Source organism: Drosophila serrata, unplaced genomic scaffold (genome assembly GCF_035046125.1).
Source record: "Drosophila serrata isolate PLE 108 unplaced genomic scaffold, ASM3504612v1 contig_240, whole genome shotgun sequence".
In the NCBI taxonomy this organism is placed as follows: domain Eukaryota; kingdom Metazoa; phylum Arthropoda; class Insecta; order Diptera; family Drosophilidae; genus Drosophila; species Drosophila serrata.
The window spans coordinates 546,086-562,943 of NW_028257138.1; the positions used below are offsets into that span (position 1 = coordinate 546,086).

The 16,858-nt window shown below is 42.3% G+C and overlaps 1 protein-coding gene across 34 annotated transcripts in view; it reads left to right on the forward strand.

Annotated features, from left to right (window-relative positions):
- Ih (hyperpolarization activated cyclic nucleotide gated potassium channel Ih) overlaps nucleotides 1-16,858 on the forward strand; it is a 27,770-nt gene continuing 10,912 nt past the window's right edge. For 4 of the 34 annotated variants that reach the window (XM_086831629.1, XM_086831641.1, XM_086831639.1 and 1 more), the window contains exons 1-3: nucleotides 1-507; nucleotides 1,209-3,772; nucleotides 11,150-12,979. In XM_086831629.1, the coding sequence (XP_086687755.1) occupies nucleotides 3,702-3,772; nucleotides 11,150-12,979 (1,901 nt within the window). In that variant the 5' untranslated portion in view covers nucleotides 1-507; nucleotides 1,209-3,701. Of the gene's footprint in view, nucleotides 508-1,000; nucleotides 1,078-1,149; nucleotides 3,773-5,695; nucleotides 5,880-11,149; nucleotides 12,980-13,763; nucleotides 13,919-14,879; nucleotides 15,213-15,434; nucleotides 16,349-16,858 lie in introns of those variants that run through there. The other 30 variants (XM_086831634.1, XM_086831642.1, XM_086831640.1 and 27 more) reach the window with 20 other exon arrangements.

The window sequence follows — 16,858 nt, forward strand, 5'->3', positions numbered from 1 at the left end:
ATGTGCACTTTCACTGCCGCGCCACCCACACGCTCTCGGTTTCACTTTGGCCGCACAAGAATGTGCTTTTGTGCCGTTCGCCTTTGCCACGGCCTTCCCCGCCCGCCCCCCTGCATTTTGGCAGGCGACTTTGCCTGTCCTTATCGATTTTCAGCGAATCTCGCAGGCTCGGCTCCGTTCACGGCGCACGTCAGTGCCATGCGAATCGGAAAGCGAAGTTTCACTTGTCGCGCTGAGTTCGTTCGTGTCGCAGCAGCAGCAGCAGCAGTAGCAGCAGCAGCGAGTGTGTGCCGTTATTCCGTTCGTTACATAAAGAAGAGATTTCAATAGCAAGTTTAAGTGCGCTGCTCATTGAGAGTTACCCGAAAATAAAATAAAATAATTTAAAGCAGCATTGTGATAAACAGTTAAACGGCAGTTAAAAGAAAGGAGCCAGCGCGACACAACAGCCACGAAATAAATTCAAATAGAAAACCCCACAGTTGAAATCGAATTCGGAAGAGAAAAGTAATGAAGTGATTGTGTATCTGATACGAAAACGTATTAAATGTGCCGTAACACGGGCGTTGGAAAAAGTTTCAGGTAGCCGTGGGTTTTCGGAGAAAGAGTAGTTCGAAGGAGAACCGAGAAGCGAGGAGCAAGGACCAAGGAGCGAGCAGCGAGGAAGGAGGAAGCGAAAGGAAAGACGAGCGAAATATGTAATAGAGGTCAAAAGAAGCATTGATTTAACGTGTGCACTTCCTCCCACTTTCATCCTCCTCCACCTTGTGGCTCTTCTTCTTCTGGTTCTACCTCTCCTTCTTCTCCGTTATTTCACCCACTGTGTCCTGAGTGCTGTTTTTCCGTGCCACGACTGTTGTTGCTGTGTTGTGTGCGTGTCTCTCTCGTGTGCGTTGTGTGTCTGTGCGTGTGCTTGCGTGTGTCTTTCTATGTGTGTTATAAATAATTTGTTTAAAATTCGTCAAATCGCTTGACGTTTCATTCAATAAATTTCACCTAGACAGGACACAGAGCACACACGTACGCAGCCTAATACGCTAACACACACATATACAACGTGTGGCGCCCGTGAATTGTGTATGTATGTGCGAAAAATGTTGATGACGAACCACTTACGTCCATCGCAACCCACGAAACCACCACAAACAGCCACAGCAGCTGAAAAAATCGCATGTAACACACACACCAATACTATCGCACACACACAGAGAGAACCTCGTACAGAGCGCCCTAGGACACACGTACAGTTCAATATCCAATAAGAAACCAAGCATAATTACATAATCAAATAGAAGGACTTGCTAAAAAAAATAAAAACAAACAATGAAGAAATAAAACTAAAGCGGAATTAAAAGAGATACCAAGGACTAGAAAGCAAACACACACGAAAAATCGACGCAAAGTGCAGAATTATTTAATCAACGCGCCAGCAGAAAGCAGCAAGCAAGCAGTCGAAGCGAAGCCCTTGGAAACGCCTAAAAATAAAGGACACGCGATAACCAAAAATAGAATGTAATGATAGCAACCAAAACCAAAGTACCTGCAGCAATGAAATTGAGCAAATCTTAAAAGCATAACCCAAAAGCAAACGAATAAACGAAAAAGCAAAGAAAACCAAATCCAAGAATAGAATTACTTTTAAAAATATACAAAAAAGGACACTCGCTATATACGAAAGTGCTATTAGATAAACGATTAACGATAAACGCTAACCACATAAAACAAACCGTAGTTCGTTGCCGTTCGTTTCACCGATGGATCCCTCGATGATCCGATCCCGTCGTTACAGCCCCAGGATATAGAGATAGTGTAATGGAACTAACCTCGTAGTTTGTAGAGAGACAAAGAACGCCCGTAGGACAGCAAATCAAATAATCGCAACATAAACGCACTTAACGACTAACTAAAAACTACCAAGTAGTTGCCTCTCTATATACAATATATATATATACAAAGATATATACAAGATACCTAGCCTCTAGCGAATATAGATAAACGCCAGTCTGTATATCTACCTATATGGATTTATTTTTATAATGCCGCTAAAGCTAACAACAACCCCAACTCGAACTTCAAGTCACACCCAAACCCGAGCTCAGTCCTCGCCCTCGACCTAGGCCCTGGGAAATTGCATCTGAATAAGTAACGAGGGTCGATTAATGCATTAATTGGGTGGCGAAGGACGTCGCCTCACGGTATCCCAAGGAGGGACACAGCCCGGGTCCGGGTCTGGTCCTTTGCTCCTTCGCGTGTGGCTCGATATATATACATATATATATACAGATACACAAGATACAAGGATACCAGGACATATGTACACACGTACAGGACGAATTTGAGAGCTACCTGCCTGCTTTGGGTTTCCCGTGTTGCGCCGCTGCCTTGACGTAACTCTCCGCCTTAATTCGCGTCGCTTCCATTTGCCACAAAATCCACTAAGTAAAAAGCAGACAACAGGCGACCCGCAAACAACAAAACGCGGCGCGTTCGTTAAAATTTCATGACCAAACATTAACTTAAGCAGGTGGATAGAAGGGATCGAAGGAGGTGGACAACAAGGGAGGAGAGGAAAGAGGGGGAACACGGAGCTGTCATCATCATCATCCAACACAAGCCCGCAGCTAGTTGGTTTTTGTGATAAATAATTCAACGATCCAGACTCGGATCCCGAGATCCTGCCCACCCCACTTCCAGCTCCAGCTCCAGCTCAGGTCCACCAGCGCCAGTTACCAGTTACCGTTACCGTTACCGTTACCAGTTCCAGTTTCACTACCAGTTCCAGGCCCCACCATTCGCATCTGTACACCACCAAAACCAACCGAATAGCAACAATAACTATACCGTAGAGGATAGAGAACATTTATAATCCAAAGTACAAACGAATAACCCCGAATAGAGCGCTGTAAACTAAACTAAACTAAAAACGATAGCTTAACTATAAATAGTAACATATGGTATTATTATACACGCAACTCAAAAAACAGATAGAGTCACATAACCTCAAAACTAACGAACGAAGAAACACATTCGCATAACGAAACGAAACGAATTGAAATGAAAAGTGAAGAATTATAAGCAATACAAGCAGAGCTGTTGACTACTTTAGAGGCTACCTACCTTTTAGAAGACACCTTTCGCCTGCTCCCCCCGACCGACCTAAGTTATTACTCAACCAACCAACCAAACACCTAAGAACCCACCAACAGGAAAAAAGTCGAAGCGAGAACCTAACCTGAAACCCACAACACGGATGAGAGCAAGGAGCAGCAGCATAACGTGCGAGTGAGACACCCGGAGACGGAGACTAACTAACACACAACGAAAAGCAATTCATTTTTGTTTACCTATCCGTGTGTGTGTGCGCGCTGGACCTGTGTATTAGTTAATGCCAAAAATCGAAGCGGAAGTTACACCCACACCTGGATACCTTCAAACACACACAGCCACGCCACCGCGGTCGCCATGCCCATGACAAGGCCAAGAATTGCAGTTAGGGGCAACGCGGCGGGGCCATCTCGGCGGCAATAGCAATAGCAATACATCATAAAAAAAAAACACCAACAAAAAATATATATACCCCGAAATAACGACACCACGTTACGTTGCGTTAACGAAGGTGGCGCGAGTGGTTCGATGTGGTTCCAGTTCGAGACCAGGTGGTGACGTGACAGCAGCGGCGGCGACGGCGTGGGTTCAAGAAAATGCACGTTAAACACACTCAGCGCCGAGTCAGCGGTCCTGGAGCCTTCGGAACCTTTACCAACGATCAACGGTATGCGACACCAATGCTCACCCTCCATCCTTGTCTGTCTTTGTACTGTTATTGTGCACGATGTACGTTGTACGGGGTGTGTTAGACAGAGTCCACACAAGGTGTGTGAGTGTGAGCAAGGCATATATCCCGAAGATCCTTGTTCTCTCACTCTCACGCACATATTACATCCTTGGACTAACGATCTATCACACCGCTTTGTATAGTTTTTGAGATGAATGTATTTATGTTTCATTTTTAATGTGCTCACTGGGATGGACCTACATACATGTGTAAACGTAAAGTCACTTCAAAATAAGTTAACTACCTATTAAAAATGAAAATCTTTAAAATATAAACTATTTTTAATTGTAAACGAATTCAGCTTAGCTTTTTCTAAGCGAAAAGGGACATTACTTGAACAACAGTGCGAATGAGTAATATTAATATATGTACGTTTATAACTCATACGCACCGTTGCCTTCTTGCTTATAAAAAATTTATATTATATTTTGAATTAAAAAAGATTTCGGCATAGCTTTTTTTTATAATCAGGAGTGTACATTGCTTGGCCAACAGTGCGTATGAGTAATATTAATATAAATTTATTACTCATACGGACTGTTACCCTACTTGACCAACACTGCGTATGAGTGATATTAATATATATTTATAACTTATCCGCACTGTTGACTCTATGCGTATATGAATATAAGTCCTTGTATTCATTTGAACACTCCAAACACATTGAATACAACTAGGGTCCACTCCAGTGATCCCGTTTTATTGTGTTGTTCCTTTTGTTGCGTTCCGTTCGTTCGATTACGTTTTGTTCGATGTCTCTCTGTTCCGTTCTATTTTTCGTCTCTTGAGTTACCCTGTTATTGTTGTTGATGTTGTTGCTGCTGCCGCAATTGCTGTTGTTGTTGTTACTGTTCACGTTCATCCGAGTGTGTGTGTGTGAGCGAGTGAAAAACAGCGAGGTGATGGCAAGTGCTTTGGCATTTTGGTCCTGCTGTGAACTGATTTCCGCCTCCGCCTTAGGTCATCCGTCACTCCAGTCAATGCAATTACGAAACTAGAAACTAGATTAAAAGTCAAGCCAGGCCGTCGCCAAACAATGGCCACACCAATACCAATACCAATACCAATACCAATTCCAATACCGATAGCAATACCGAACCAATACACTAATGCAAGCGGACAATCACGCACACAATGCAATGCCGCCGCCTCGCTTCAGAATAGTGTCAAAGTACTTTAAGTGCAATAGCACGCCACGTTGCATACATTTGGGCGCCACTGTACTTGTGTGAGTGATGTGAGCGGAAGCTTTCGCTTTTACTTCAATGATTAAACCACTGACCGAATTTCGGCTTGCATTTGTTCGCGCGCCTTTGTATGTGTGTGTGTGTGTTTGTATGTATCGATAAGCGCTTGCCGACTAACTGTATTGTTGTGTTGCCACCCACATACATAGCTGATTCACAAACACACCAACACACAAACACATACCACATCCTTACCAGAACAGACAGAGACGGCGACAATGTGTGGGCGAGTGAGTGAAGCAGAGGGCTACCGATAAGCTGCTCTTTTCCTTTGTGTAGGAAAGGAAGCCCGATGTTTCCAATTGAGCTAGTTTCTAGTTCCAGATTTCCATACACTCGACAGCAACATACACACCACACACACCACACACACCACACACACACACACATAGGGCAGGACTCGACTCCCTCGTGTCGGTGTGCTTTGTGCAGTTAATTTAATTTTTTATCCCCCGAAAGAATCTCATTTTAGTTATTTCCCGCTCAGTTTGTTAGTTTTCAGTTTCGTTTCCTTTTCGTTTCGTTTTGTTTTCTACTTTCTGTTTGGCATTTAATTTCTCGTCACGTGAATAACTTGGATTTATTTCGTGTCCTTGTTGTTGTTGTTTTGCAGAAAACTTTGCTTAAAAGTACAAAAAATACGTTGAAAAAAAGAAATACAGAAAATAAGAACTAACCAAAAAAAACCGAACCAATAAACCAGAAAAGAAAACCAAACAACCCGAAACTGAAACTGAAACTGCAAACTTTGCAAGTTACATTTGCTGCGGATCGATTTATAGACAACATCAGCGAAGGTACCGCCGCCCAAAAGTTCCGAATATCCCCTTACTTTCTCTATCTATCTCTCTTTTTGTCTCTCAGTGTCTCTGCCTTTCTCTCTCTCTCTCTAATACATATTATATCTATAGATCGTAGCTTGATTCTGTATGGTACTTCTCTGCTACTAATACTAATACAAAACCAATAACAATACCGTTACAATTACAACTGCAACACTGAAAGAAAAACACTTGGAAACACATTTTTTAATGCTATTAAAGCTATTACTGCTCGCTTTTATAAATTCAATTCCCCAAACCCAACCCACTTACTGCTTCACAAGCGAAAGTAATAAGTTAATGATGCACTTTGCCAAGCTCCCTCGAGTTTCGAATGCATATCGCTTTAATGACTTTTCCCTTTAGATCGTTAGCTTGACTTAACCCCTTTAGATGCTTACCTTGTTGATTCCCCCACGTTTTATACATCACAAAATTCGAATCTGAATTCATTTACAATTGGCATGCCACAAGTGATGTAGCATTTCTTTGTTTGCTCCCTCTCACACACTCTCTCTCTCTCTGTCTTATTCTCTGCCTGATTTATTAATTGCTCGGCTGTCGTTATAATTAATGAATAATTTTGGCTGAATTCTGGTTAGCCGAAAATCGCGTTATTTATAGTTGAGCCACCAACAAGCTGCCAGTTGATTATTATTCCCCTGTCCAGCCGGAAATCTTTTGAAGCCCAAATTTAATTACTGTGCCTGTGTGCCAGTGTGTATTTAAAATGGCATTTCCATATTAATGACACGGGATGACCCGTTCGTAAACCTCCCTACCTCTCAGTGTGTTATTGCGATGACCTTACAGTGGCCAAAACCGGAGATTTTCGGTTTGGGAAGGTCATTGGGGGCCGCATTCTGATTGTTAGCCTTGGCCATTGTTGTATATCAGTACATTTAAAATTGATTAGGGAATTTTTTAACTTGAAATACGAGTCTTGGTATTATTATTCCCCATAATAATCATTAATTACACAAGTATTTATCTTGCAGATTGCTTAAAACATATAAGCTTAATATTTGTGTCGAAAATTTACAATTTATATGCAATTTATAAATATTTACAGCATTTAAATACACTTTCACATTATATTTCCGCCTTAAAATGTTCCCATTACTTGACCTTGAAACTAGATAAAGGAAGTCGAATTTATTTTTATGTAATTTATATTGCCTTCCGTTTCTGATACATTTTTGAACAGAAAACAAATTGTAAATATATATTTGTTCAAATAAACTTTTCCTACTTTCCGACTTTGTAGATTGGCAGCGCATTTAGTAAACATTTTGGCTTTTAAAAATGGAAATTTTCGTAATTTGTTTACAGCGCAAAACTGTGTGTATCGATCGAGTATGCATGTTTGGTAAATTTTGCTTTCAATTTTGTTTGATTTTCGCCTGGCAGGAGCTTTCAATTCGTGGGGGCCATTAAATTGCATATTGAACATTTTCCAAAAGATTCAAGCAAATATTGCAGTATATAACGTATAAAAATAGTTGAAGTGGTCGCATTGTGCGTTCCAAAGTTCAAGATCACGAAAAGTATTGCCACATTAAATCGAGTTCAGGGAAATTAGAGCGGAGCAATTTGAATCTCCATTAAGACTTGCATTTCGGATGTAAATTTTAGTTGTGAATTCCCCCTAATTTTAGGGGGCTCACACAGCTGCACTTGATTTAATATCGATGAACGAAATGGAATGCAGGCAGGCCAGCAAGCGACTCAATTACGTACGCCTTACGAATTTACGCTTAATGCCTTCAATTGGCTTTTGAATTATTAATTGAGGCATATTGTGTCTCGTTCGCGGGGCGTGGATTTTAAGGGGGGAGGTTAGGAAGCAACATCTCGATGGCGGAAACCTGCTCTCCGGCAGACTCGTTTCCAAAAGCTTGCGAGGATGGCCTGCACTCGACACGGCTAATCCCCCTGGCCTGAGGGCCACTCCGGTGTGCCAAAAGTTGACATTGGGACAGGCCTCGCACCATATGAAAAAAACCACACACAGCGAGAAAATAATATTGAATTGCATCCCGATTTTATCTCTATTCAAATTCGGCCTAGCAACAGGGGGTTTAAGGTATTGAAAAGATGTTTACATCATGGGAAAATAGTATTTAAATTATTGTACAGAATTTTAATCATTAAATATTACCTGGAAATTGTTAGGAAGTATAAAATGTTTGTTTTGAATTTAAATAATTGTTCCTTAATAATCAATTATAATATACATATATTATATACACAGTTCGCTATGAATTATAATAATGGTTACTCAATAAATTGCTATTTTGAAATGGAACATGAACTCATGCTCATAAAATATTCTCAGGTAGTTTCAATAATATGGAAATTTGAGAACATAAATAACATTTTAAATGAATTAAATGTTGTATTTAATCCGTATTATGTGTTTTTTTATTCCCTTGAAGTATTATAATTTTAGTTAGAAGCTTGTAGTTGAAAAACGATGATTTACCCAAAAAAATTAGCATATAAAAATATCGATTTGATATGCCTAGAATACAGATATATATCCCATGATCCTAAGGCTGACTGGAAAAGTGTAAACAATTCGGCTTCCGGAAGTTAGCTTGATTCTATTCGATACTATTCATGATAAATACTAAAATTGGTATTGAATTATATAGAATAATTTCGGGTCTTTGAAATAATTAAAAAAAGCATATCCAATAAAAACAAGAAATTGTTCACTTTGGTATAAAATAAATCATTACCTACAATACTGTAGATCTCTTTATCTTTTGAGACTATCACAACAAGGTATAGGTTGAGGATAGATAAGTTATTTATTTATGATAGGCTTAACATAAACATTGTTTATCACAGTAATCATGCTAATAGATTAGCTACCAGAACTGATTAATTAACCCAAAATATATATTGGCTATTAGAAGTTAATAATTACTTATCAATGAGCATGGAGGGAACTTGTACATATTTTATTTGGTTTGATTAAAAATGTTTCTTTGGGAAATCCCATGGCAAACAAAATTCAGATCTTTTTTCCCTGTGCACACCAGGCAGTCATCTTATTAGTTTCCCCTCTCAGTCCCGTTGATATACCAATGGCAACCCGAAAACTGGACCCAAGACCGGGACCCGGTTCTCGGCAAGGCCAACTTTTGACTGCAACACTTGACAGGTGGCAAACACTCGAGGCTCGGCTCGAGATGGGGAAAAAAGCCATCAGATAGCTGGAATTCCCGTTCCCTCCCCGAGCTCTCGATGCTTTCGCTTTGATTTGCCCATTTGCGCCTCCTCGGAATTGACTTTTGGGCCAGATTAGGTCCGAGATTTCCAAGAGGCCGCCACTCCAACGAGCGGATGTGATTGTATCTCATGAGCTCCAGGGCAACGCCGATAGACACGTAGGTACAATGTGTGCTTGTGTATCTGTGAAGTGCACACTCATCGGCTGAGCATTAGCGTGCAAATATTTGACATATTTACTTATATTTGCACAAGTGCCGTCGCCTGGCATCCAATTCCGGTTCCCCTGATCCGATTCCCCGAAAATCCTATTCACAATCACATTCAAATTCGAATCGAAATTTCAGATAATTGCGCCCCTGGCGTTGGGTGTTGAGCGTGAGCTGGAGCTGCCTAATTGACCGAAATTGATTTGCATCGATTCCGGCGATGGGAAATGCTGTTTGCTCTGCTGCTACTGCTAGTGCTGCTGCTGCCATTTTTCCCCCCAATTTTCGCACTCAACTGGGGATTTGGTATTGGAAACGGAAGAGCTCGATGCACGCACACCGTGAATAGGTCTCCAATTGTTTTCCCTTTGTTCTGGGATTGCCCCTATACCCCAGGCCCCCCGCTTTGTGGCTATGTCAACAATAGTTTGCCTCACGTTTCAACGCATTGATTGCCCAAGGCACACTATGGGCCAAATTGTACACAGGGAAAAAATATGATTGGAAATTGAGGAAAATTTAAATTCTTTGGCTATGAATTGAATTGGAATTTCCTTTCATTTTATAAATTATTATTTATAAGGGTACATACTTAGAATATGAATAGATCAAATAAGTATGAAATAATATAAAAAAGATCTCAAGTTGATTAAGATTTTAAGATTAAAATATCAAGAACTGTATCTTTAATATACTATCTCATGTGGCCTTGACCTATGTTGTACATTTTTTTTGTTGTGTGTCCTAATGCCCCCCCCCCCACTTTCCCATATCATCTGTAAATACTCTATAAGCAGCTTCTGTTCCGGCCGCTTAGCTTTTGCCCCCTCCCCGCTTCTGCCTTCCATAATGTCGCAGTTTTATCTTATCTTTGGCCATTTGGCCATTTGATTTAGGGCACTTCCGCCCGATGCCGCCCACCGTGCGGCACGCGTTGCCACTGGGCATATATCTCTCTATTTCTCCCATATCGAGACCGTATCTGTATCTGCCGAGTCGGAGTCGCTGTATCTGTATCTGTATCTGTATCTGTATCTTCGTGTATCTATTTGTTTGGCGCTTGTGTATCTGTGGCTCTATCAGTGCTTGGCCTGCGTGCCGCCATACATTAATTTAGTTGAATTTTTCGCGCGATCAGAAACCAGATGAGCATGTCAACCATTGTATATAGATGTCTCTATAAATTGTATCACACATCGCGGTTACAGTGTACACACGCTAAAGGGGTTAGCTGATGAAGACATTAAATTGGGAGTATATATAAGAATTTTTAATGAAATAGGAATTGTAGCTAGAAACTTGTTTTATATCTTTTCGTCTAAGGCAAAGTCTTATAAAGAACCCCTTAGATTAAGCCTGACTTCTGGCATGTTCTCCCTCCCTCGGGTGTCCCCTGTGCGATGAACTCACATAGACGTTGGGAATGCGATACTATTCCAGCACTGTCACCTTCACCTCTCCTCCTCACCGCTCCTCTTCACATTGTGTTGCACAATCAATATTTATAATTAAGAATTTTCTTTGTTTGTCTCGCGGTTTTCCACACTAGCACACTCGCACACACACACACTTTTTGACTCCGCACACCCTCTGTTTCCTGCTCACTTTAGCGTGGCACTCTGTGATCCCCTGGACCTTCTATTCCCGCCACAGCTTGCTTGCCAATTTGAAATAGATAAATTTGAGTGCTTGCCAGCGCCGCTGGCCATTGCCGTGCCCGTACTCATTGAAGTCTCCTCTTTCTTTCCACCGCCGGCATCTCCTTGGAATTGGGATTGGATGATTCGATTCCGCCAGCAGTGCCAGCCGCGACAACTTGTGCCCGGAGATCGGCAGCAGCAGCAGCAGCAGCCAGCATCAACAGCAGCCGCACCATCAGCAGCGCCACTCGCACTCGCACCAGCACTTGGTGCGCCAGTCTCTGGTGAGTCTCAGCAACGGGCAGCCGGCGGCTTCATCATCTCCAGCGGCGCCGGACAGCGTCTCGCTGCTGCGGGCGTCGGGCGATGATCAGCACAGGTCCTCCCAGCAGCAGCAGCATCAGCAGCAACAGCATCTACTCCAGCAACAGGGTCAACGGCAGAGGAGCAGCAGCAGCCGGCTATCCACCAGTGGCATCTCCAAGCAAAACTCCAGCGACAGCAGGAGCGGCCTGCGCATCCTCGATCACAGCAGTCACAGTCCGGTGAGCTGTGGCACCCAAAGCGTGAGCAGCACTGGCGGCCAGTCGGCGCTCTACGATGCCTGTCACGAGTATTCGCGTAGCTTGAGTGCAGCGGCGGCGGCGTCGTCAGAAGGTGCAGCCGGATCGCTGCTCAAGAGCCACTACAGTGATCAGCAGTTGGCCCATCCAGAGCCAGATCCAGAGCCGGATCCGGAAAGGGATAGAGACAGGGATCGGGACAGGGACAGGGAGCGAGAGAGACGCCATCTGACCAACCTGAACCTCAACCTGAACAGCGAGTACGACTACAGTGGCAGCGACAAGCAGCAGCTGGTGAACGAGACTTACATCTTCAAGTGCATCGCCAATAGTCCCTCGTTCCTGCGCACCAACAAGATCAAGGAGCAGTCCAAGAAGCTGCGCAATCTCTCCCTGAAGACACGCACAGCGAAGAAGAAGGGCCAGATCATCTCCAAGTCGAACGCGGTGTCGGATAACTCACTGCATCCGGGCGACAAGTACCTGAACTTGTATCTGGTGGAGAAGAAGCATTCGCTGCAGCCGCAGGTGGCCAGCTCCAGCTCTACGCCCCATCCGCAGCAGGCCTCCTCGGCGCCGGCCAGCTCATCTTCCACGTGCACCCGTTCACAGCAGCCACAGTTGCCAGCCTTATCCGCGGTCGCTGCCCGCCAGCAACAGTTGCTGCTGAACGGTTCGCTCAAGGGCAAGACCAAGACATTGCCAGCCGGCGGCCACCGGGCGTCGGTGAGGAGCGAGAGTGGAAGCGGAGGGAGCAGCCACACCATTCCGGCGACGGGCAAGAGTCCGGCGCAGGTGCCGCAATCGCTGGCGGCCAAGATCAGTAGCAGCTCGGCTAGCGGCAGCAAGAACTGCAACCTGCTCAGCGCCAGCAGCAACTCATGCCACAAGCTGCATGCCCACGCACACGGCCACGGACTGGGAGCAGCAGGCACTGGATCAGGGACAGGATCTGGAGCAGGAGCAGGAACTGGGCACGCGCATTACGCAGCGGCCGCCTCGCCCAAGAGCTCGGTGAGCAGCAACGGGCATCTGAACAAGTACTGCCTCACGGACCTCACGCGCCGCAAGGCCGAGTTCAATCGCCAGCTCAGCGCCCCGACGGACTACACCCATCACTCGTCCAGCAACGGGTCGCAGCAGGAGGGCTCCTCGGAGGCCAACGAGGGTCACGAGCCGGTCGGGGAGTCCACCATCACGGTAGCCAGTGCCGGTGTGCCATATCCGCACCCGTACTCGTATCCGTATCACTATCCCCATCAGGCCTCGGCCACAGCGCCGGCCAATCTCAAGGCGTCCCTGCAGCTGCACAGCTTCGGGGGCCACCATCCGTGTCCTTATCCATCGCGGCCCACGTCCACCTCGTGCACGAACAGCTTCAACCGGCGTCACATCCGTCGGCACAAGGGCAAGCTCGGCGATCGGTGAGTACTCCTTAAGATAAGGGTTTTAGACTTTGTGGTATTTTGTTGCTAAAAATAGAAACCTTGATAGGGAAATAGTTTACTGAAGATCGTTAGAATTATGTGAGAGTTTCTTACAGTTCTAAAATGGTAATTTAGGAAATGTATCTTAGAGATACTAAGAAAAATAGGTGGCTTTAAAAATCGTAACTTCCCAAGAAACTTCGGTTCAAGAAATTAATATATTAACTGAATACTACAATTTCACTTTCTAAAGCAATTCTGGAGTTATATCTGAATGTTGAGAAGTGCAGGAAATTCGAAGAATAGAAAGCAAGGTTTTCATGGAAACTATATTTTAAACAGAAAAATCCCCAAGAATTCCCATGAAAAAATACTATAATCTCAATACTCAGCCTACTAAGTTTTAATTAAAACTTATTAACTCATTTACAAATCCCAATTATCTGTAAGAAATAGTAATTAATTCGAATTAAAAATGCGGAAAATTGTATCTGACAAGAAAAATGTAACCTCAAATTAGCATTGAATTGATCTTGAACTAAATGGAAATCAATTTAGAAAACTGACTCAAAACTATATAGTTCTCTTAGCTTCTGTTTTGTGGCTCAAACCCATTGAAGACATTACCTCGGCTTACAAAGGGGGGAATCACGCGTATGCCAAGCTTCTGTCTGACTTTTACCGGTTTTATTTTTATTTATTTTTTTTGTATTTTGAGTGCTTTTTTTGCTCGCTCTGCTTATCGCTTTGGAATTTGCATAATGCTTTAGCATTCGCCGTCGCAGACTGAGATTCCAACTCCAGCCTGGCTCTCGTCTCAGTTGGCGCAATAAGCTTCTAATGGCCGAGCAGTGAACTCCACAAATTTAAGCGGATCGAAAGGCGAAAAAGTCGAAGCAAATTATTCGAAATATAGGTTGAAAAATTTGTTAACCGGTGTGTGATTTGTGTTTTCTATATAATTTTTAATATTTTTACATGCAAAGATAAGCCTTAAAGTATTTCAAGAATCAAAAGAAAATAAATAGTAAAGGTTCCACGTAAAAAACATAAGAACAATTGTTCTCTGTTTCAATTTCATTATATATATTAGCTCTCAGTTTTATAGAATTAATGTTTACTAAATAGTCTACCAGATAAACATAGTTTTCAATTAATATATCAAGATAACAAAACCAAAAACCTTTTAAGGCAAACCTCCTAAAAACCATAATGTGCAAACCATAAGTGCAGTCATAAATTAAAGGCGCATATCGCATATCAGCAACAAGAATTCAAAGGAAACAAAATAAGAGGACCACAAAGAAACCCATAAACAATGGACTCTATAAGTGCCTCGAAAAAGGACCCCTCTGAGATATGTACTTGAAGCATCGATTAGCGATTGTGTGATTGCAGCTCGTAATTGAATCGATAACGGGGGGGAAAAAAGGGCAATGCGGAAAAGCGACTTGCTCTTCATTATCAGTATCAGTTATATAGTAAACAAACCGATTGAGCTGACTATAATGCTTGCAATTCCATAATTTGTTGCAAACAAATTGCGACCCCGAAAGAGACTTATAGACGCTTCCTCCTTTCTTTTCAAACTGATCTGATTCGAACCGAACCGATCTGATCAGAGCTATTCCAATCGGAGATAGAACGCGTTCGCCGCATATATTAGCATATATGTTCATTGTTTATGTTCCCTTCTCTGTTTAAATGTTTATTGCTTCGTTTTTTTGGGGGGGAATAGTTTTTTGAATAGTGTCTTGTCTGTGTTGTCTGGTTTTATTGGCATCAATATTTTTTGTAGTGAAGAAAGTCAGCTGCCAAGGCAGGCGTATTACAGGCTGGCCATAATTTGCGTCGCCGCTCGTCGCGAAATCAATTAAAAGGCAACACAAATTTGTTATTTATTTATTGTGCAACGGCCGCGGGGTTCAGAACAGGTTATCATCAAGTCGCCGCAGCATCCAGCAGCAGCTTAATAAAATTCTGAACAAAAAAATACAGAAAACTAGTAGCCAGTAACAGTAAAGAGAAACGGAAAAAGACAAAACAAAAAAATATATCTACAAAAAATAACAAATATCTAGAAAACAAATAAAAACCAGCGTCAAGTGCAGCATGGTGTCAATCTTTCAATTATTTAATTAGGCAATTGACAGCCAATTTCAGTTGGGCAATAGCAACAAATAAAAAATTGTGTGAAAGCTGCAATTTCTTAGACCAATTGATAGTCGAGGTAAGAATATATCGCTGGATCAGAAGGTATAAATATACAAATCCATACAATATCCCACCGACACCCGCATATATACATATCTTCTTTTTCGGAAACGGGGGCTCGAGGACGCTCTCAACGATACCGATTCCGATTCGGAAATGCCACGAAGTTCGGCCGATCGTTCGTTCGGTTGTCGGTCGTTCGGTTGTCGGGTTTCGGAGTGTTTGCCGGCGATGATTTCCCCATACGTTAGTCGCAAAAAGTTTGCCGCTGTAATAACTCGAAGTACCCCACGGTATTCTACTCTATATACCAGACTTGTACGATTCTACGGCGAAAGCCGTGCGCCATTTACTGTGTGAGTCCGCCGTCTGCTCGGTCGAGTCATCAAATCAGCTAAAAACAAAATAAAAAACATCTGCTCCAGCACGTTTTGCAGTTGCCAACAGAAAAATAGTATTCGCTCGTAGCGATAATAAAAAACCAAGATACAACAAATAATAGAAACAAAACACAACACAACAGAAAGTAAAATATAAATAATGCAACCCCAAAGTGAAGTGAAATAAATTTGAAACCACAATTTAGAAAATGCTACTCATCGTATTATTTGATTTGTGTAATGTAATCCAATACATTGCGGTTTGCTTGCAACAATAACTAATAAATTCATTAGGCTAATGCCGCTTGGCGGTCAAGATTAAATTAAATCAGCTTCATCAGGCTTAATTAAAACGAAACTTTCCCATTTAAAAACTACACACAATTGAGTGTGAACAGGCGAAAGAGAGCAGCCGTGGCAAGTAATAATAATAGAAGCACCGACGAAAAGTATTATAAGTACTCGAAATATCAGTACTGCAAAAAAAAAAAGAAAAAACTAATATAAAGCATAACGTAACCGCAAGCACGCGTCTCCGCCCGGCTTTAACAATAGATCCCGAACCGCCGTGAATAATATCCGTACCACGCGATTTGTCGCTCAGAGATCGGTGTTCAGTGTTTGGTGTCGCGGCTTTGCTCCAAAAAAATAAAATAATAAAAAAAATCCCCAATCAGGAGGGTATTTGGAGGAGGTGGTACCGGGATTCCAGTTTCACTGGCGCTACTACTGCTCCGGGAAAACCTTGACAATCGCCATCCAAGTGGGCAAGGTGAGGGCAGGCAGCCGTCGCTCTGATACAACTTTGTGCATTGTGCGTGTGCCGCAATTAAAAAATAAACAAACAAAAAAAGCCACAACAGCAAATCTATTTACAAAAAACGAATATGGAAATACTCTATAGAATGATCTTGATAAAATAATAAGTGAAATTTCAGTGGAAATCTACTAGCTCTCTGAAATTGAAGTGATCTAAGGTGATCCTAAACTACTGACCCTGACTACGGATCCTACAAGGATTTCGTAATTAAAAAAATAAATTAATGAAACAAAACTAGCAATGTTTGAATGTAGTAAAAAACTTGTATAAAATTATCGAAACTACTAACAAATATAACTCTCAGAGTTTGTGTAGAAAATCACCTTATAAAAACATATAATTTAACACCTAAATATAACGAAGTGGTCTTCAATCACTTATAAAACTATAACCTATTTGGTAAACATTAAACATACTTTGAAATAAAGTTCTTGATTAGTTAAAAAACCCATACAAAAATGA